Source organism: Manacus vitellinus, unplaced genomic scaffold, assembly GCF_001715985.3.
Source record: "Manacus vitellinus isolate BGI_N305 unplaced genomic scaffold, ASM171598v3 scaffold_13_pilon, whole genome shotgun sequence".
NCBI lineage: Eukaryota > Metazoa > Chordata > Aves > Passeriformes > Pipridae > Manacus > Manacus vitellinus.
In genome coordinates this window covers 18,249,654-18,271,747 of record NW_021938999.1, presented here as the reverse complement: position 1 = coordinate 18,271,747, position 22,094 = coordinate 18,249,654, and the positions used below count along the sequence as shown (strand labels likewise).

The window sequence follows — 22,094 nt, the reverse complement described above, 5'->3', positions numbered from 1 at the left end:
TTTTCTTTCTGAAATGTGACAACCTCAAAAATGAGAATAACACCATATTTCTAAGTACATCATCTTGCATGTACTGTAAAAATTAAACCTACAATTTTAATTTCAGAGTCAAATTAGTTACAGAACTGGTTTTGAATTTTTTTTAATGTGAAAAGATAATCTTGCATGACTAATTCTGACTTGACCTTTTAACAGAAGAGTGGGGGTTTTTTTAATCAGATCTGCCTAACTGCCTGTTATGAGCAGTTCTTACAGTACACTGTTAAAAAAAATAAATTAAAAAAGACATTAAATTCTATTTTGTAATACAACAAGCACACATGAGATGCAATTCACCATTGCCAAGGTGCTAGTTTGCTCCCAAATTGTCTTTTTTTTCTTTTTCTAGGGAGGGAAACACACTAAGCAGAAAATAATACAGTCCTGAGAAGGTAGTGCTTGTAGGCAGCCATCACTCTCAGCTGATGTTGCTGCAAGTGAGCATCTCTTACATTACCTTTTAAGACCTGCAGATGGATTCTGGCGGTACCAATGCACTGTACAAGGAAATTCTTGATGACTACTGGAAGGGCATTCTTCTCCCATTAGAAAAATTACATATTTCTTAGAATAAATACAGCCAGAAAAGGGCAAATTATTTCCTACTTAAGAGGACTTAGAAGACAAAAACCTCTAAATTTAGGTTCATGAGTATGTGCAAATTTTAAAAGGACCATTAACTCCTCTTATAAAGGTTATTTTGTAAACAGAGATTAAAACTGGCTGGTCATAAAGTCACCTCTGTGAACCACAAAGCTCTACATATAAAAAACCCTTGATAAAATGTTTTACCATCAGCAGTTTGCACAAGGCCAAGCAGAACAACCACAAAGTGAGCCAGGCACCCAGTTTACTTACTCTCATGATCCAATTCTATCACAACTCTGCTGAGGGGCACCACAACTTTGTCTCTAATGAAAACAACAGCACTTCTGCCTCTTACAGCTTTGCATTTCTCTTCTGAGGTTTGAGTATTCTCAACCTAGTGGGTTCACCTGAACTGAAACAAGGTAGAAAGCTGTAAACCAGCATTGTTTGTATTGCAATATAAATACTCACCAAGTGCTGCTTAAGCTTGGACAAAAATTTCTTCAGTATTTTGTCATGATGTTCTTGAAACCTCAACAGTTTTGGAAAACCTTCAATAAAAAAACCTAAGAAAAGAAATTGACCATTTAAAAGGTGTATTTGGTACAAAAATCACATTACAGAGGCATTGAGGCTCCAAGAATATTACCCTTCTATAAGACCATTGGATCTAAACAGATATTCATAACAATATTAGGATGTCTATGTACAAATGTGCACATACTTCTGCCTAAATAACTACAGTTAAACATCAATACATTCCCCCTCAGTGACTATTATTAGATTAGAATGACAAATGACAGCAGATCCATCAGTCATACATTAGTCTACCCAATATAAGATCATGTGGAAAACACATTTATAATTATTCTAAAAAAAAAAACCAAATCCAAAACCAACCAAACAAACAAAAAAACCAAACCAAACACCAAACCAAACCCCACAAAAAAGAACCACAACCCACACCAATTAAAAATTTTAAAAGCAAAAAGACAAATTGGAATTATTGCCCAGAAAATTCATGATAGAAGGGCAAACAGCACAGGTAGTTACTAGGACTGTCTGCACTGAAGAAGAGACCATAAAAAAAAGACAAGAGGGATATTCAACCAAGACAAATATCATGATTATATACTATAAGTAAAGACTGTGAGCTCACACAACCGAGACAGAGGGCATATAAAAATCTTTAGTAGTTCTAGTGATCATATACTTGAAAAGGAGAGCACTAAGATCCCCTTTCCATTGAGTTATCAGCGGAGTTAAAAACCGGGCTCAGAGCAAACACATAATACTAGGCAAAAAAATGTAAAGGAAAGCTAGCACAGCTACACAGCAGGAAAGGAAACCATCCACAAAAGATCATTCAGACAGCTGAAGGTGTGTTCAGATCAGAAAAACAGAGATGATCAAACCCTCACAGTATAAAAATGTGAAAAAGCAAGCCTGCCCCACCAAAAAAACAACTCATGAAAGACATTAAAAATACTAATGGACCTATTTTCAAACACTTGGAAACAGGAAGTCTGACAGAGCTTGTAGGTCTGTGAACATTTTTAGAAGTGCTCAGAGAAGATGAAGTCAATACTAAAAGCAAATTAAATTTTTGCATGGAAGACATGGGGGAGAGGTTCCTGCTAAACCCTAAACAGCTCAAAAAGAACTCACAGATGAACTCCCCGAAACGTGGATTCTATGAAACCTCTTGCCATGAGTCTGAGAAGGGCTGAAATGACATCAGCTTTTCTTAAACTGGTTTTCAGTCCAGTATCTGTGCAATACTCACATCACTATTCCAAGAAAAGACTGATAGAAAGCATAATAAGGTAAGTTGGGGCAAGTGGTTGCCCAGATGGATGAATGCAGAGAATAATCAACATGGTTTTTACAAAGAGAGGTCACATCTCTTAAATCCACCGGGCTCCCATGAAGAAATCAGTGAGCATGCAGGCACAGAGAGCAGTGGCTACTGCCTATTTAACTTTGCAAAGGCACTTGATAGGTTCTATCACTAAAGTAGCTTGTTCTCTCCAGCCCACCTCCAAAAGCAGCCAATCCAATGGGTTAAAAGACAGCAAAACAAAAAAGACAAAAAGACTTCGCCCACAAAGTTGTGCAGGAGTTTGTGCTGGGACCTGATGACACGTGCCATGTGTCCACACTGTGAACTATCAGTCAAGTCCTGGCCACCCTGAGGGAGTATTGGGAAGTCTGGAAAAGGCAAGAAGCCACAGAAGTCAAGGTATACAACCACTTCTGTGTCAAGAGCAGTGACAAACCAAGTGCCAGCAGGGAGCTGGTCAAACATTCACCATCTTCTCTATGACAAATCCAGAGGAGAAACCGTCACATGGCAGAGTCAAAACACAAATGGAAGAACAATCCATATTACAGGTAAAACAAATTTTCATCTCAGGAAGTTCCTTCAGAACATTTTCCAGGAGGTGGAGGTGTTGATCTTTGGTTGCCTTTTTTTTTTTACAGACACTTCACTGAGCATCTGTTGCTGGTCGCTGTCACAGACAGAACACCAGGTTAAATGGAGCTAGTACAGCAATTCCACATTCTTAGGATGAAAAAGTCTACCAAAAGAAAACTCCAAGACCTTTAAAGCAGTATGGAAACTGGAAGAACACATGTCACTTCAGAAAAAAGAGAACAAAGCAATCACTAAAGAAGTCCCAAACCAAAAAGTAAACTCTTTCTAGTTACCGGTTACAGAATTCAGTGCATGCCCACTAAGGCCCAAAATTTACTATCTCAGGTTCACACAGGTTTAGTGTTTCATAGATACAAATGACAGAATTTGCATTTGTATCATACTTAAATGCTGGGCTGCATATTAGGAAATTCTACTAACATAGGTAAGGCATTTGGTATTTTCTTATTGTAAACAGTGACTCCCTCAAAGCTAATTCACCATCTGCAATAACATTCAAAGGTGCTTTTTCCATGGAAGGTTGCTCTTTTAAATTTATATACACCAACTCATTATCTTGAATTTTTAAGACTACAGAAAGATCAATGGAAAGAGCTTCCAAAAAAGTAGATAATTTTCAGGATCAGATATCTGTATTTTATCATTTAGAGACTTCACATCATCCATAGAATATAAAACATCAGAGAGGTCAAATTCATCTCTTGATTTTAAGTGGAGTTATGCTAGAAATAAGTCTAGCTAATGGGCTGCGCCCAGAAATTATTCTACATTTCCAGATCACAGGTAGAAGAGAAAAACAAGAACTTTTCACCACCCTACTCTTGTCAATATGATTCCAATTGAATTACTCAGCCCCCTACCATAATTTCCACTGGGGGGTGCCCATTTCAGAGAACCATTTCATGGTGAGTAGCATCAAGTGTAACCATAAAAGTTTTTCTTCATGGATATTGGCAATTTAGAATTGAAATTATTTTGGCTTTAAAGAGTTGGCAAACAGTGCTTTAAGCTACTTCCCCTAAGAATGCAGAAAAAGGGCAAAGTTATATGATATCAGTCAAGTCAGTTTTAAAGTTTCCCTTCCAGAATCTACAGTGATATTTACAGATGCACAGTGACAAAAACTCAACATAAACGTTCATGTGCCCTGTGGAGGAGGAACTCATCAAGCCTTGGGCTACCCAAAGCTCCCTCCTTCCCTCTCCCATCACTTGACAGGTGTGTGACAGGAATGAGGGGAGAGAGGGAGGTCTACCCGTGTTCACCCTCTTGTTCATCCTGCATGTGATTTGGTATATAAGGAGCTGCTTCTGACTTACTTCCCAAAACACCCAGAATTTCCTACGAGCTTTGAAGAGCTCAAAATCCTACACAGTTGCAGTTGCACAGGTTCTGATTATTATTAAATCTATAGTTTTTTTGTAAGATGCTCTTAGTCTGTTACTACTGTGTAAAGCTTCAAGAAAGTCTTTGACACTTGATGATTTCAAAATTTCACTGAAGACACTGATCCTCACATCAGATCACACTTTTCCCCCCCCAAAAAAGTGATAGTTTTGCAGAAGTATAAGCAGCAAAATAACAAATTAGCCCTTTGTCTTGAGGGTGGAGAACACCCAGGAACACTGAAAAGCTGAGGAAGGTATCACAGTATGAGAAAGTCTTGAGCAGGGAAAAGGAGCTGGAGGTTGTTGGAAATCTGCTAAAAAGCCCAAGTTCTAAACAACATTTACTTTTTCAGGCTTCCAAGAACTACAGCTATTCTGAATCACCACATCAGTAACATCACAAAGATGCTGGAATTCCTGGACCTGTCCCATACCAATAGCCCTGGAACACGCTTAGATCACACTAAATCTGGCAGGAAAGAGAGAACTACTGATAACCTAAGAGTAACAATAGCACAACAGCAGGAATTTCTGTGTGAGGAAGAGATAAAACTGAGAAGCCCAAAGTTCATGCCTAGACACAAGTCCATTTTTTACTGTCGATTCCTGTCCTGCCAAGTGATAGCACAGCTGCAATATTATTTAACACATTCTGTATTAGGTTTCCACTACTATTTTATTACCACATAGATGTCTGCATAACCAGCCTTCAATTGGTTACATTCCCTGAGAGACAAAGAGAAGAGGAAACCATCTGATTTTCATTAGAATTATTTGAAAGATATCACATATAAAAACAATTACTTACCCTTGTGGGTGAGAGCTCCAGTAACATCCAATACCCCTCCCAAGTATAAAGCTCCCATTTTGTCTTACTTTTACCAATCAGACAGAGCAGCTTAGTTCAATTTCTGAATAATTTACAGCTTGAAAGGACAGGTTGAAACCTAAATATAGTGAAAGCCATGGACCCATACCGTGCATAGCGTGCTTTGGGCCAGAGAGGAGCTTCACCAAGGCCCAGAAGGCATCTTCTTCATTCATGTACATGAGGAGTAAAGCTGTGATCTGGCTCATCCCCTGACAGTATCCAACTTCCTGAGAATCAGACAGTGAAAATATTAAACTGCTGGGAACAAAAGCCTTGTAACCACGAGCTCTTATCTTTTCCCTTAGTTAGTGGAGATGCCTGTCCTGATAGCACAGGTTCCCTAATTATAACACCACCAAACACTTTATATGTAAACATTCAAAATATTGATAGAGAGAAGGAATGATGCACAACCCTCCAGCTGAAAAGTAACCTGGAAGTATTGATTGTTCATTAGAACTCACTACTGATGCACAAAATCCTTGTCAGTACTAATATCTTCAAGTAACTGTATCATCTTACTCTCTGAATGGACATGTTACCATTTAGTTGTAATTTGGTTTTTTTGAGGGGGAGGAGAGGATCTGGTTTTGTTTAGGTTTACAGTCAGAGCACCACTGATAAGCACAGGATCTGTCAAGAGTGACCTGTAGCTATAAACCTGCTGAAGTTTAGCAGCCCAATAACCAGCAACTGTAACAAACCCAAAGAAAAATTTTATTGTTCCAAAACTGAACTCAAGTATTTCCTCTACTATTAGTTTTGACTTTTATGGCAGGAACCAACTGTCACCATCATTCAGCTGCTCAGATAACCCCACCAATAAAATATTTGTAAGGATAATGACTTAATTGTTGAATAAGTTTTTTTCGAGTTTACAAGTTCTTAGCAGAACTTTTGCTCTAGAGATAAAAGCAAAGCATAAGAACTGCTGCATATTAAGAGGAAAAATGCAATAACATAAGTGCAAAATAAAGACTTCACTGCAGTACTTTCATCATTACACTTTGATGGTTGATTTTAAACAATATTTTTCATGCAACTTGAAAATACTAGTCCAATGTTTTATAGGAGGTATATAAAGGCCAGACAGAAAGGTTACATTTCTTGGAACTTTGCAAACAAATCAAACAAACTGGTATTTAATTTGAGTAACTGCTTAATTTTACTTTCCTCTTTTGAACTTTCTGTATTTTCACACTGAATGCTAGGGAGTTGCTGATGGATATAAAATGGAAGATGTATGGAAATGCTCAAAATGGGCTCGAAGAATGAGGGGATATTACATTAAAAGCCCAGTTAAACGTGGACACAACAGCATTTCAGTTTCTATTTTTAGCATACAGCCAAAAGACATAAGTTCTGAACCCTTATGATACAGTCTAGAAACCCCACTCTAATAAATCCCCATCCAGGACTGCAGCCAAGACCAAGGGCTTACGTAAAGAAGATGCAACCTTTAAAGACATTTTCCATTTTCTAGAACCTTTCAGGTTATGAAATGTGCCTGTTAACTCCAACATGCATCTTTTTCCAGTATTTTCCTCCCTATCATTCAAATGAATGGCAGGCAGATAATGCAATGGGGGGAAATATCAGTGCATTATACTCCAGCACAGCACAAATTCATTCCCCTTATTGGACACGATACTGAGCTTCAGCCAAACTGTGTGCACAGTGCAGTCTGTCCAATCAGATACTCAGAATCAAGATGCTTTATTTTAACTTCAGCTCAAAACATGTCAACAAGCAAATAATCCATTTCTGTACACTTCCAAAGGCCTCTGAAATGTTTGCCGTTTTTTTTTTTTTTTTTAGGGAGAAAGAAGATAGAGATGCAAGTTATTATCTTACATTCAGAGAAATCAGATTTGTGTGAAGGGACACAACTTACCGTATTATACATGGAATATGCAGCTAAAACATGGAACAAAGATTGTTGCCTGGAGAAATAAGAGCAGAAAAGGAAAATACCATAATATTGTCTTTTGTAAAAACAGAAAAACCTAGAAGTAGTGAACTGTATTTCGGAAATGTGTTTCCCCAATTCAACTTGTCCAGCACTAAAGAACAGGATAAACAACACTTCACAATGATAAGCACTTCTGATTTCAAGCTAACTTTGTAATTAGCACCTTTACAAGGCTTTACATGTTCAAAGGTTTCAAAAAATACCTACAGAATTTTGAGAAGGCAACGGTGTCAGATCATCATTTTTACCAACAGGTAAAGTGAAACACAGGAGGAGCTACATTTCAAACACTGATTTATTCTGGATGCCAAAATTTAAACCCTCCAGACTTGTTTCTGTGCTTGCAGAACACTAACAGCTGTTACTGATTCCAAACTGATATGTAGAAGTGGAGATGTGAAATGCACAAAGCAGCCACAAAGGTGTCTTAATCTTGGCACCCAAATTAAAGTCTGCTCTGGTGGCTGCTACTGTCAAACTGGAGAAAAGTAATATTAACTCTGACTTGGCATCCCGTGCTCAGTCCTCTGAGTGTGCTGACCTCCGAGTACTTCAGGGTTAGACTTGAAAAAAGCTTTGTAAAAGTCTTTTGCTTTCTGTAAAACTGTGAAGGTAACAAGACAGAAACCAAGAAACCAACCAACACAACCCTGCTCTTCTCAGCTGGGCCACCAAAGTAATGGTGGAGGGTTCTCATAATGAATTTTTAAACTGACACGCACTTTTTGTGGTTTGTTCAGGAGAATTTGGACACCTGAATGCCTACTTTCATCTGCAAGTAAAACTGCTAAAATATAACTGCTGAGTTTTGCATATTGTCCTTTTCCTGTCCAGTGAAATTTCTTCCCTGACACTAATCAATGTATGGAAACAGATATTAGCAGGCAAAAAAAAAAAGAAAGTATAAAGGTGCTTATTTTATACTGGGAAGAGGATGTACACCTGGAAAAACTTACCAAAACCTTTTCATTATGGTATTTTTGTTGGCTAAACTTGAATTCTGAAGAGGGCAATTCTTCAGGAACCAAAGAAAAGTTTAACCTGAAGTCCTAGATATTAAGCCTGAATTTTATTTTACAAGGACAAATTAACAGGTCCCAAATGTACACAGGAACCTCTTGTATCCTCAGCTGACCATTTGAAACCTAACATAAGAGCTCAATTTCATTCACAGTAACATACATAAAATAATGGCAATTTTAGTACTATTTACACTAGATGAGACCACTAAAGACCTGTAAAAGAACGAACCTTCAAAGATATACAGTCTACTTAAAAGTCAAACAAGCTATTGACATACCCAGGGGACTTTATTTCCCTGCTATGTGAAATGATTTCTGAATTTTTCATCGAGGCATCGCTGGAAATGTATAATATATGTACAGTAATTCCAAGATCTATTCCAAGTGTGAAATTGCTTCAGGCAGCCAAAAGCTTTCCTGTGGACTCTGAGGGCATGCTTACAGCACAGCCACAGGGACTGCAGCTGGCTCTGCTTGTGTTAACCCCAAACTGATGGAGCAACGAGCTTCTGCTGACATGGAAAAGCGTGTATGGGAATGCAGGGAGGCCCAGAGAGCACAGGCAGTGTGGGATGGCACTGGGTCAGTCCCACAGAGCAAGGCACACACGGCCCTGCACACACGGCCCTGCACACACGGCCCTGCACACACTGGCCCCCTGGGCACAAAAACAAGACACGGCCCTGCACACACGGCCCTGCACACACGGCCCTGCACAAAGGGATCTGAGCCACAGGGGCTGCACAGAACAGCCCAGCCTGGCAATCTCTGCTCTGGGCTCCTTCCTTACAGCCATCACAGAACCTCCCCTGATTTAGAGTTTTTCCACAAAAATACCTAGAATAATAATATAAGAAAATGTTTCATTTATTGTCACATTACAGTGCACAGCTCTGAGTGCTGCTTTTGGAAAATAGCAGACTACCATAGAATCTGCCTTGGCAAGAAAAGGAGATTAAAAACTGAACCTAATACAGGGACAGAAGGGAGAAGATACTCTCTTCATCTCTGCAGGGTGCTGATGCTGCAAGCCAGCAACAATGCTGATATTTGTATCACCACAATAGTTTTCACTATTAAGCATTTTTAAAGATGACAGCTGCCTAATATTCCTCATCCAATGGCAGTAAAAAAAACCAAACCAACATGTTGAAGAAATCCAAAAGCATTATGGCCTACATTTGTAAATAATTAAATGGTCACATATAAAAATACTGCCTCATTTGGTTCTGAGTTAGATAGAAGAAGAGGAATACAAAATCCAAAGGAAGGCTAAAATCTCTGGGAAGATAAATGTTATTAGAGATGCAAGAAGTTATTTTTGCAAAGAAATAGTTAAATGAAACAACTGTGTAATAAATCTTAATTCATTTATTAGCTTGGAATTCCCATGCATTTGTATTTATAATACCTGAGACAGTTTTTTTAATACGAAATAAGATGAGAACAGCTTAGAAATGGTTTTCTTTGGAAGGCCACTGACCCCCTCGTGGTAAGGGAAAGCTGGTTAGCTGTGTGTTAGTGACAGTAATTATTTCCATCACTGCACACAAGTAACCCTGCTTTGAAAGTCTGGAGCACACATTTAGCAGGTAGAGGGGGCTCAGGGCAGATCAGAAGCTGTTTCTGAGACAAGCCCAACAAACCCTTCCCCTGTACTCACTTCACCCCGTATCTGTCCCGAAACATGATGTGATCCCGGTACGTGCGATTCACATCCAGGTCAATCTGCCTGATGAAAGAGGAAGACCCTCGTGCTTGCCACTTCAATTTCTGGGAAAACAGCAAAGAACACAGATTAAGTCTAAAATTGTGAGCTCTAAAACAGCAGAAACCTGTCTGACTGCACGTCCATACTGAAGTATTTGCTAACGTGATTTATAACAACACAGAATAGCAACTCACAAGATCACAATTTTAACTTGCAAAATATGCAGAGACATACACAAATTCTATAGAGTCAGATACAGTCACCCAGCAGAGATGTAAAAAGACCATTCTCATAACACACTTCTTTTTGACACATCATTCACTACCCATATTTAAGGCTGTTTCAGCGTTTCCAATTTCTTATTGCCATTTCTCAGGCAGGCACAGCACTGGAGAAAGACAGAAAATTAATTTTACTACTCAGGAACAAGAACCTGAGATCCAAGTGCTCCAGACTGGACTTTTAGCAAATGATTTAGTGTGGTTTTCATAGTTTTCCTGCCTTTTTCTCTAAGCAGAAGTCGTAGCTACAGAGCTGCCAGTTATTATCTAAGTATAGATAATGGACATTTCTCTAGTAATTTCCTGTCTTTCTGTTCTAATCTAATTTAGCTGTAGAATATGTCTACTTTAGCACTTGCTTTAGTGTTTTATAATTAAATCCATTTTTGTAATTGAATACTTAGGAAGCCTGCACAGGTTAGATTGACGCCTTATTTTCTGCACTTAGGATAATTTTCTCTTGACATTCATTCATTTATTCTCACTTCTGTTCCTAAAAGTTGAGTTTACAAGACCCTGAATTCAATGGGAAAATGGAGAGCAGCAAAATGAGCTTATCATAAATAAACAACCCAGGATAATGATGGAAGAAACTCTTTCTACTTCTATATCTGAACTACAAACATTTCTTTGTTTTGCATTGATCATTAGATGGCATTAATCATTTCTGAAGATGAATTCACCTATTTTTAAATACTTCTAGTTTTATTCAGCATTCTTCCCCACAACTACATTATTTAGCATTAACTCTGTTTTATCCCTTTTGGATCTGCCACTAGTCTTACCCAGGAAGTTAAAAAACCCCATAAAAGTCAGAAAGAGTAACCTGTCAGACTAAAGAGCAATAAATAATTTAAGAGGAAGATCACAGACACCAAAATTTAGATAACATCAATGTCAACATCCATCTTTCATGACCATATAAGATTTCTCATCTACTCAGATCCTAAGCACAGTTCCAAAAAAGTGCTATTACAAAATGTCAAAATCAAACCAGCAATGCATTTCCTTGAAACTCTGGACATTATTCCTTTAAAAGGCAGTGAACATTCAGATTGCTGTGGGGAGAAAAATGAAACACTCTAGAATACTAAACTGCCTTTCTGTTAGGCAAGTTCTCCTATAATCCTTTAGCAGAGAGGAAAAGTCAGACTTTTAAAGGACTCAATTCCCCTTCTGCCCAACTTATGAGCCTGCACATGAACCTTCCTCTCCACTCTGGGGTCTGAGGTCCAGCTCTGATGGCCAAGAGCTTAGTCACACCCACAGAGAAACTAAGAGGTAGCAGGGAAAAATTGAGAGGAACATAACCACAGTAATTTAGAGTTTCCTTTAACTGCTACTCAGGGTAAGGAGGAGGGCTGGGCAGTAACAGCTGTTTTCCTTATATTCCAAGTAGGAGATGCACTTAAGTGATGGATTTATGCCTGTGGAATTTTGTGGGGTTAACACCCTTGTCACCAGTTGCACCTCTGGGAATACAACCAAGTAACCAGGTAGTGATTTGGAAAGCTGAGCTTCACCTGGACATGAAATGGCACAAAGACAGCCAGCTTGTTCTGGCTTTTCCAAGATTAAGGCACCATCCCTTCCAGAATATTGAAACTTCTTTTACTGATACTCAGCTAACAAGGTACCTCCTTAATAGACATTTTCAAAGAGCTGTAGTTTCCAAGGGTTCTGCCTTCTTACCTTGACAGGGGATTTTTCTTACTTTATTTTGCTTTGATTTTAAAAGGGTTTTTGCAAGTATTTGAGAATGGGAAAAGAAATGGAAAGAAGACTAAATTAATTCCATGAATTTCAGAACCAAAAAATAGGCTGGAAAAGCGCTTTTCAACACAGAGTTTTTTCCCTAGCTAAAATAAGCAGTAGAGTGCAACGTAATTTTCAATTTATTTTTTAATGCTGCATAACAACAAAGCTTAATAAAGGCTGTAGTTTCAGTATTTGATATTTTTTTAATTAAGTGGAAATTCTACAAACTCACATTGTACAGGTCCTTCATTTCTTCTTTCATTTTAGGGACATCAAGTAGTAAAGACCAGACTTGTCCTCTGAACTGCAGTGGGATCCCTTTATAAATTCTCCTATGAAACTGTAAAAAACAAAAAGAAAATATGAATGCAGCAGAATTTACAATGCTCTGAACAAAAGGAACAGTGAGGTACAACATGCTAAAGAGAAAAATGCAATTACATCAACTGTCCCAGCAAAAGGTTGACCTGCTGGGGGACAGAGTTCGTGTCTTTTAGGGACTGAAGGTGTCTGGTGATTCCATCTGGGACCTCCTGACAGAATCCAGAAGCACAGGGACAAAATGGGGACACAGCCAAACCTGTGCAGGGGATGTTTACAAACATTCTGCATGCAGGAAGGTCTGTCAAAATTGTATCACCTTTGCTGAGCAAATTTTCCGATTTAGACCCAAAAAACCCCAAAATTTTTAGCAACACAGTATTTCCGGATAAGCCACAAATAACTCACTATAATTAAAATCTATAAACAGAAATGGTGAAAAGCAAGCAGCAATATCACAGAGCTTTAAAGATTACCAGTAAAAAAACAAAAGCAGAATTGATTTTTGAATGCTTGTAGGACTGCAGCAGTGTGCTGAAATGTATGTATGCAACGAAACAAACTGTGAGATCACAAAAAAACCCAGAATTTGCCAGTTCTAAAGCTAGCAAATCTCAGATGATATTTCTAAACCAATAGTCAGTTTTCTAAATGCACATTAAAGGATTTGCACAAAAACAATATAAAAATCACCAAAAAATGTTATCTTTCTGGAGACATGTCTAAGAAAAGGAAAATAAAAAAAGAGAACTCTGACAAAAGAAATGAACCTTTCTGAAGTTATGTTTTTATCATCATTGTAATGTTACACAGGGAGACAATTAGATTTAAAAGAGAATAAAACACACAACTGCTCTCCAAAAACTTCATTCTTTGCATTTACCCTACAATGAAAGTTAGACCTTAAAAATTGCAATTGAAAAAGTTATCACTTCCTTCAAACATTTTTATAGAAGTTATGTTTGCAACATAAGAAATATTTTAAAAGAAATGTCCTCCTCAAAGACAGGATCGTTTTTCTTTTCACGTATTTCACATCTCCAGTTTTGGAAAATTAATGAACCCCTCGTTGCAGTAAATTTGCAAACCTCCTGCTGCTTGGGATATATCAGATCTTTAAAGGTGTCTTTAATGCCAGCAAGGATTTGTGCCTGGATTTTAAAATCCAGAAGTCTTGCACAAGTAAGGTCATGACTTTTTTCCCTTGTTCCTTTTCAAATGAAACTTTTAAACTTGTATAAGAGACAACAGCAATCCTGGAGGCTGTCCACAAAAAAAAATGTTGTGCTTTAGAAAGAAAACTTTGCTGCTTTAATGCTAAGAATGCTAAAGCAGCAACACTTGTACTGTGAGCACAGCTATGTCAGTACAGTTTCTTCTGTAAGGATAAAGAACATACAGAGCTACAAAGCAGCTCCTCTGTAGATGGATACCCAGAGCTCAGGTCACACTGAGAATTCAGTGTGTGTCAGCCCAGACACAGGGGTAACTGCCTGTGGGAGAAAATTCAGTCTTGTGAAAGCCAAACGAGAAAAAAAGCAGTGATCTTGTCCCCAGTGACAGGTGGTTTTATCCCTCAGCCCCATGGTACAGCAACAGAGCACCTTCACAACAAACATTTTTGTCAGTTAACTATAATTTTGTAACTTGTTTTCAAATGTCTTCAAGAACAAAAGTTTATTAATGAAGAAAACTGGCTGAAGAATAAATTCTCAGGATTACTGTTGTTGTAAATTAATGTTTTGGGAGAAGATCAGGTGGATATGAAAGGCCAGAAATAAGCCCTTGTAACAATAGCTTCTTATTCAAATAAGAATCAAAATAATTCAAACCATCCAAGGTGTGGGGTTGTTCCAGGGGTTTTTTGGGGGAGATAAACCTGAAGGAGAAGAACCACCAGTTTCAGAGGTGTCTATGGTATTTACAGTTTTCCCATCTTCTGTGGTGCCTGGATTGAAACAGCCAAACACTACAAGAGCCCTTGCAGCAGTAGGTAAAAACTGAGAGAACTGTGGAGGTGCTTTTTACAGAAAAGTTTGAAAAGTGAGTTTGCAAATATAACTTTAAAAAGAGTGGAAAGGACAGAGAGTCCAGCAGCCTACTACAGATATGCCAAAAAAACCCCAGGAGGAAAGTAAACATTTTCAGTAGGTAAATTCTGAATTATTGCACTACCTGACAGAATAAACCCAAATAACAGTCACAGCTTCTTACAAACCATTTTAGATCTGTCTTCAGCTGACTCTGCTATTCCAACTACTCTTTTATTGAGGCAGAGAAAAAGCTCTCAGTCATCCCAAGTCATTACCAGATCCTGCCTAGAGACTCAGAGAACACAAGACCAAAGACTTTCACTGTCTATCTGATATAGGAGAGAGAAAAGTCACTCAAGAACAGAACCTTTCATGGCATAGGCTCCACTGCACAGACAATAACATGGAAACAACTGTGAAACATTTCATATACAACAAAGACCTGAGTGGTTGATACACCAGAGGGTTGTGGTGCCACCCAGAGTGACCTCAGCAAGCTGGAGAAAGGGGTTGACAGGAACCTCTTGGAGGTCAACAAGGAGAGGTGCAAAGTCCTGCACCTGAGAAGGAACAACCCCAGGCACCAGAACGTGCTGGGGGTCACCCAGCTGGGAAGCAGAAAAGGACCTGTGGGTCTTGGTGGACACCAAGTTGAGCAGGAGCCAGCACAGTGCCCTGGAAGCAAAGATGACTAAGGGTATCCTGGGCAGTGTCAGACAAAAGAATTCCCAGCAGGTCAAGGGAGTTGATCCTTTCCCTCTACTCAGTAACCTGATCTAGTGGAAGGTGTCCCTGTGCATGGCAGGGGAGTTGGAATGGGATGATCTTTAAGGTCCCTTCCCACCCAAACCATTCTGTGATTCTGTGATTGCCAGCAGGTCCCCTCCACTCAGCAGTGGTGAGGTCACACCTGGAGCACTGTGTCCAGTTCAGGGCTCACCAGCACAGGGCAGACATGGACATATTGCAAAGGGCTACAGAGATGAAGGGACTTGATCAGCTCTGCTGTGAGGAAAGGCTGAGAGAGCTGGGGCTGTTCAGCCTGGAACAGGAGGCTCAGGGGATCCCATCAGTGTGTGTAAATACCTAAGGGAAGGTGCAAAGAGGACAGAACCAGGCTCTGTTCAGTGGTGCCCAGTGACAGGACCAGAGACAATGGGCACAAACAAACACAGGAGATTCCCTCTGAACATCAGCAAACGCTTTTTCACTGTGAGGGTGACCAAGTGCTGGCACAGGTCACCCAGGGAGGTTGTGGAGCCTCCTTCCTTGGAGACACTCAAAAGCCATCAGGACATGGTCCTGGGCAGCTGCTGTGGGGGACCTGCTTGAGCAGGGGGCTGGACCAGGCACCTCCAGAGGTCCCTTCCAGCCTCAGCCTTTCCGTGACCCTTCCTGGTGCTGCAGTTCTGTGCAAATGACACTGCTGTGCTACATCCTGGGGAGTGAGGGGGGGAACCCACACACACTTCACAGCAGAATTCACTTCTTATAACCATTCAGTCACCAAAATATAAATGAGTAAACTGATTATTAGCTAACAATCTCTTTACCATAAGCACCATACTAGTGCCCTCTGCTGGTTTTTACTTCCTTATGTAACACAAGGTTGAAAACTCTGTTGAGAAATACTGATTGGCTCTATATACTTGCAGAACCCTAATCTACTCTTCTGCTCTCTCTGAATTAATAATTAAAATATAAAGTAGAAAATTCAGAAACTTGTTTCTTTTCTTTTGCTTCTGGGAAGATGAAATAACGAGTCAATCTTCAACAAATTCTTTAAAATTAGGCCTTCTTAAGATAGTAGCTCAAAACAAAACACAAGTATATAAACCTGGAGTTCAGATAAAAATGTACATCTATAAAAGCATGCATCATTCCAAGAATGGGGATATGGGATCTGGGATGTTTCCATCAGCATAGGGCATAGAAAAAAGAAAGTAATCCTTGATACATGTAACTGTATAAACACAGGATACAAAAAAATACAGGTTTGAGTTCTGTATCACATCTAAGATGATATTCAGCCAAGTACAGTTGTTGTAAACTCTTGCTATTATTACTAATATTGTTGATCCTGAAGTGGATATGACAAATGGAGACTAGATGAGGCCCTACCATTTGGGAATTCAAAAGGAGCTTCTTCTAATGCAAAAAGAAATCACACTTGTAAACTTACAGAATATACAGAATTAACTAAAATCCTTACAAATCAAAAGGAAATAAACCCTCTCAAATTTTAAATACTCCAAACTAGCTATCATCTCAAATAATGAAGTCCATAACTTCCAACATTCAATGTTGCCTCCATGAAGAAAACCTGGAAAACATAGAACCTCCCCTTCCTTCCCCTGCCCCAATCTCTCCAGCTTATGAACCCAGCAGGCTCCTGGACAAGAAATGAGGCCACTGTCACACAGCATCAGCCTGAAGAGTGGAAGTGTCATCACTGCTCCTGAAAGATGTAAAACTGGTATTCTTAAAAATCAAACTTTCTCAGCTGTGTCAGGAAGAGCTGCACAAGCAGCTCAAAAAGAATCAGTGATGACAAGCATAGGAATTAAAATCTGAAGTCTCACAAGAAAGTATATTTATAATGAAAAGAAAATATATGTATAAAGCCTGCTGCTTTTAGAGGTTCTTCATCTTCAGTGGGTTGTATAAAAGGAAGAAAGACTGCAAATACAACAGTTGCTCCACCTCATTCAAAAATTCCCAGGAATGCGAAGAGGGTTCTTCATTAAGGTTCTGTGTTCAGACTCCAAACGAAGTGGAGACTTGATTATTACACTCTGTGTGAATGCCAGAACAGCTGGAAATGGCAGCTACCCTGATTGTTTCTCTTCTTCCTTTCCCTCTCAATTTAGGCAACTTCAATCACAGACAGATGAAGGCAGACAGGGAAAGACAGGGAAAGACAGAAATACTTTGGTGGAAATACTCAAATGGGAATACAACATATAACAGTTTTATTTAATCTTTCCTGAAAGTTATGATCATACTAAGCCAGGAAGGATTTACTATCTGTGGGTGGTTGATTGTACCCTGGACTACTGAGCAGTAGAATACAAATAGGAAATAAAAGCACAAGCTAGAGAAAACCACACTGAAACACAAACTTTGCTGCTCTGTGACACTTCCTGCATAAGAAGTGACTGATGGGGAGATGAAAGCTTTGTTTTGACAAATATCAATCACACAAAGACACAAGGGCAGTTACACACTTCAGACACTGGTGTCTGTAAGAATCACGATGACTTCATTGAAAAAGATGCCTAAATAATCACACAGGAATCAAGGAGTTTTATACACAAAGAGGAAGTGAGGCAAAAGCACCAGGAGGCCTCTGTGAGTGAATAAGGAGTGCATGGACCACCTCAAACAGAAAAAGGAAACCTGTGGGGTGTGGGGGAAGCAAGGACAGGCAGCCTGGGAGGAATACAGAGAGACTGGACAAGGACATAAGGTCAGCAAGGCAAGTTCCTATAGGTATGTCCATGATCAAACCATGTGAGGTTCCCAGAGCCCTCATCTCTTTCTTGAGATATTCTTCTTCCAGAAAGGTCAGGGAAAGATGTAAAGAGAACCACCTCACGTGCACACATTAACATGTGTTAATGTTTTCTCATTAATTCTTCTTGTGAAGTTACAGGAGAAAAAAATAAGGCAGCAGCCTATAGGCAGCTCTGCAAGAGTATTAAATGAAAACTATATTTTGCAATTAAGCCTATGACAGTTTGGGATAATGTAACCAAATATATGGGTTCATTTACAGTATGTGTACACTATGAATAGACTCCTCCAAGGCAAAACTCTCTCAGCTGTAAATTATGAAGGTTCATTGCAAACAGGTTGTCTGAAGTAAGTCCTGTATTTTGTACATACCTGCTGTATCCCTGGGACCATCTTTAAGTCTCCCTTGTTCTCTTTTTAAGGTCACAAGCACCTCTCAAATATGCCATTTTCCAAAACCAAGTCATCACTACAATTACATTCTATAATCCTACATTATTACTGTTGTTGCTCCTGCAATGTTCCCTTCAGTGCTATTTCTAAAGAACACTGATTTCAGGAGCAGCCTGACTGCACAGAAACCATGGCAGTGTCAGGTGAAGTGAGTCTAACACACAGGCTGTTCATTTTCTTGAGCAGTTTGTTCCTCTAACATTAACCACTTTATCCAGTCAAGTGAAGACAGAAGAGCCAGGAACTGTTCTTGTGACTGTTGCTTCTGTGCTGCAAGAACGTGAGTGAGGAAAACTGGTGCACTCTTCCAACACACCTCCAGATAAAAACTGTCTTTAATTGTGAGTTTTGGACAACCCTAAGAATGTGGCCAGGCTTTTCATAAAGAGCAGTGACAAATAATGTCTGGCTTTGATTCTTTGTTCTGTATGTTCTGGTTCACTTACCACACAAGATGTGAGAAAGAATAAGGAAAACACCCTTGTTTTTCAAATCTCATGTGCTCCACTAGAGTTCAACAATGAGTGAGAATTTTTCCTAGCCTCAAGCAAAGTTCATCCCTTTATGAACATATTGAATTATTCCTGCCACTATTTATAGTTCAGCCTAGAATTTGTTACATGAACTGAAGTTCTTTCTGCTCAGCTGGTCTGCTGCACCTTCTGCATGCCTGGTGAGGAGAGGATTATTCACCTAAGTCAGTGTATCATGGACCCACACCACCCATGGCTGAAGAGCACAACCACTGCTGGAGTTGTCACTGTGTTACCTGAAAGGTCATATTTAACATTCTCTTTGCAAACAAAGCAGCTGTTACACAGATTTCATTTTTTTTATCATCCCTTTGGATTTGGATACATATTTGATCTTCAAATCACCTTATTGCCACAGTAAAGAAACAAAGTCACAGGTGTTATGACCTGTAGCTTCTCCTTCCCGAAAAGATGACAGGACAGAAAGCAGGACCGTAAGAAAAACTTCAGCAACAAATAATTATTTTTCATGGATTGACGTCATATTTTGATAAAATGGACTTTTAAAATGGCTTCTTAGCTATACCCTGAAAAACATCAACCACTGGCTGTGGTTTTTAACAAAAGCAAAGTGCAAACACAGCTACTGGTATCCAAAACACAGGCAGTGAGCAGACAGGATGAGGGGACATGCCAAGAGAATTTCTCCCTGTGCTTAACTCGTAGTATCTCAGCTCCCTGCCCAGCAGGCTAACAAGGATTCTGGGCTCAATCTCTCCCTTTAAAGCTTTCAACTTTGCACAGATAATTTGCTGAAGGCCAGTAAGGGAGTAAAGCAACACTGCAGGCCAGTCATCTGCAGGAACCTGGGGTGGGTAACTGGTGTCCTCAAGTCCACAGCTGGATCAGCAGCATCAGAATATACACACAGAGTCCCCAGCAGAAAATGCAAATTTTAAGCCCTACTGAGAAGCAGAGGAAATCTGAACTTGGGAACTCCATATTCTGTGCATTAGCCACCAAACAGCCACAAGACCAGCTATGAAAACCTCCCCAGAACACAGTGTTGGGAATGCAGCCTCTCCAGCAAGTTTTTCCCAGCTGAAAATTTTCTGTAATTTTAACATGATCATGACTACAACTGCAGCAAATAAACTGTGCACATGAAAGTCCCTGCCCAGCTTTTAAAGCAAGTAAAAGTATTTGGTGTTTAATGGCCCACCTGACACAACCCACTCTCTCCACAGACTGTTTTGCAGACATGAACAAAGGGAACACAATTCCTTGCATTTGACCACCACTTTTGTTGGGTCATTATTATTACCATTGGGCTATTATGTATTTTGCTTTTTGGAAGAATAAAAAGCCTTTTTCTTTCACTGTGGGGTTTGGGTTTTTCAGGTATCAAACACAGGCAATCTAATTTCAGGGTACACAACCATTCAGAAGTGACAGCCAGTGACAAAGCCATGCAGAACTTTACCTTTTCACTATTCTTGTATTTTTCCCAGCTTTTCAGCATCTTGAGCCATTTTGTTGTTCTTTCAATTTCAAGGTGCTTTTGCTGAAAAGGAATTAGAAATGTTCAGTATTTTCAAAATGAATACATTTTAAATTATTAATGTTTTTCTAAAAACCTTCAGAAAAAGTTTAACAGAGCATCATCAACTTTTTATCCAGTCATCTAAGAACAGCAAAGAGTAACATCAGTTCACTAAAAACAACCAACTGAAAATAAGCAGAAACCCTTATTTTCAGCACTATGGAAGAACTGTATTTTGTAAGAAGAAGTTAAGTACAAATTTATAAAGTTTCTTCTCTACACATTTTTGACAGGTAAAAAAGCCTTCCATTTGTTTTTATACTCAGTAGGTTTTCAGGCAAATAATTTCTGCTGAAGCCATTTAAAAATCAGTTGCCTCTGAAATGATCTTCTTTACCCAGACCTGCCCTAAACATAACCAGCTTCTGTTTGCCAGTGACCACACAAACCACCCCTTCTTAAAAAGCACAACTTTAAAAGGGAACAAAATAGAGGAACAAAAACAAATGCACACAAGAGCAACAGTGCAGGAGCAGAAGGGGGAATACGCTCTAATTCTGGACATTAAGAGCTGCAAAGCCTTGCCATAATTCTCTTCCTTGGTTTGGTACATTTTTACCTAAATTTTCCTGTATTTTAACATCAGGGATTTCTTCTGAAGATCTGTTTGTTTGAATTGTAGTACTGGCAAGAATATTTCAGTTACAGGGTGATAGAACGAGAATTCAAAACAAAGCAAGCCCCATCTTCTCAAAATAAATCATTATATTAAGTAGTATAATGTGTAACAATCATAAATATGTGAATTCCACACTTCAGTTTTATTATATACAGCTTTAAAAGCATGGGACAACCCTACTACCTTAGAGATTGCCACTCTGTCCATGAAAATATTGGTACAGTTGCCATCAACTTCTAGAATTTGGGAACCAAACAAGCCCTTGGAATTAGCTACCTTTGTTCATGGAATTTCAAGGCACTTTGGCTCTACACAGACAAAAATCTGTATTTTGTTGGTTCCAACAATAAGATTTTTAGTATCATTTTTACAGCCCAGTTTCACATTTCACAAGTGTCTCTGATTATGTTACAAAGTTAACTATTAACTATGTGGGTTTACATTTTTTTTAATGACACTATTCCAACTCTTTCATAGTGCTCTGGAGCTGAGGATCCACACTGGAAAAGTTAAAGCAGAAAAATGTCTGTGTGTGGCTATTGCTTTCTCTCCAAAGGTGAATATAAACAAATATTTAGTTTTCTTGTAAAGGGCTTAATAAAGACAGGAAGGATATTCATATGGTTAGTGATTCAATCTGGTAACAATGTAAAAGTTTAATTTTAAAGCTCTGCAGGATATTGAAAATTTATTAATACTTTCATTAAGTATTTATAAAGCCTGAAATCTTGGGAGGATATATAAATTATTACTTACTACCTCAACAGAATACTAATTTTACTACTAGCTTTTATCCATCAGAATTTCTGCATTCTTTCTGGGATATTAATGCAACAAAATGGGCAAAGAACTTCTTTAATTCAGGAGTCCAAAGCCTTGCATGAGCAGGAGTAGCACTTGATGACCATTTAGGTCCATCCCAACCACACTTCAGCCTGGAAATAACTTAAAAACCCAAAACAACTTGTTTTTGTTTGAATTCAACTGATGTAAGCCTGACACAGAT

General features: G+C 39.0%; 1 protein-coding gene across 6 annotated transcripts in view; it reads right to left on the bottom strand.

The window, feature by feature from the left end:
* The window catches only part of USP6NL (USP6 N-terminal like), a 116,575-nt gene that overhangs the window by 19,018 nt on the left and 75,463 nt on the right, over positions 1 to 22,094 (bottom strand). For all 6 annotated transcript variants that reach the window (XR_003915593.1, XM_029958114.1, XM_029958115.1 and 3 more), the window contains 6 exons: positions 20,350 to 20,430; positions 12,303 to 12,410; positions 9,984 to 10,093; positions 7,221 to 7,269; positions 5,433 to 5,553; positions 1,099 to 1,193 (listed from right to left, as the gene is read on the bottom strand). Coding sequence is in view for 5 of the 6 variants with exons in the window: in XM_029958114.1 (XP_029813974.1) it covers positions 1,099 to 1,193; positions 5,433 to 5,553; positions 7,221 to 7,269; positions 9,984 to 10,093; positions 12,303 to 12,410; positions 20,350 to 20,430 (564 nt within the window). In the remaining variant the exon portion in view is untranslated. The remainder of the gene's footprint in view (positions 1 to 1,098; positions 1,194 to 5,432; positions 5,554 to 7,220; positions 7,270 to 9,983; positions 10,094 to 12,302; positions 12,411 to 20,349; positions 20,431 to 22,094) is intronic.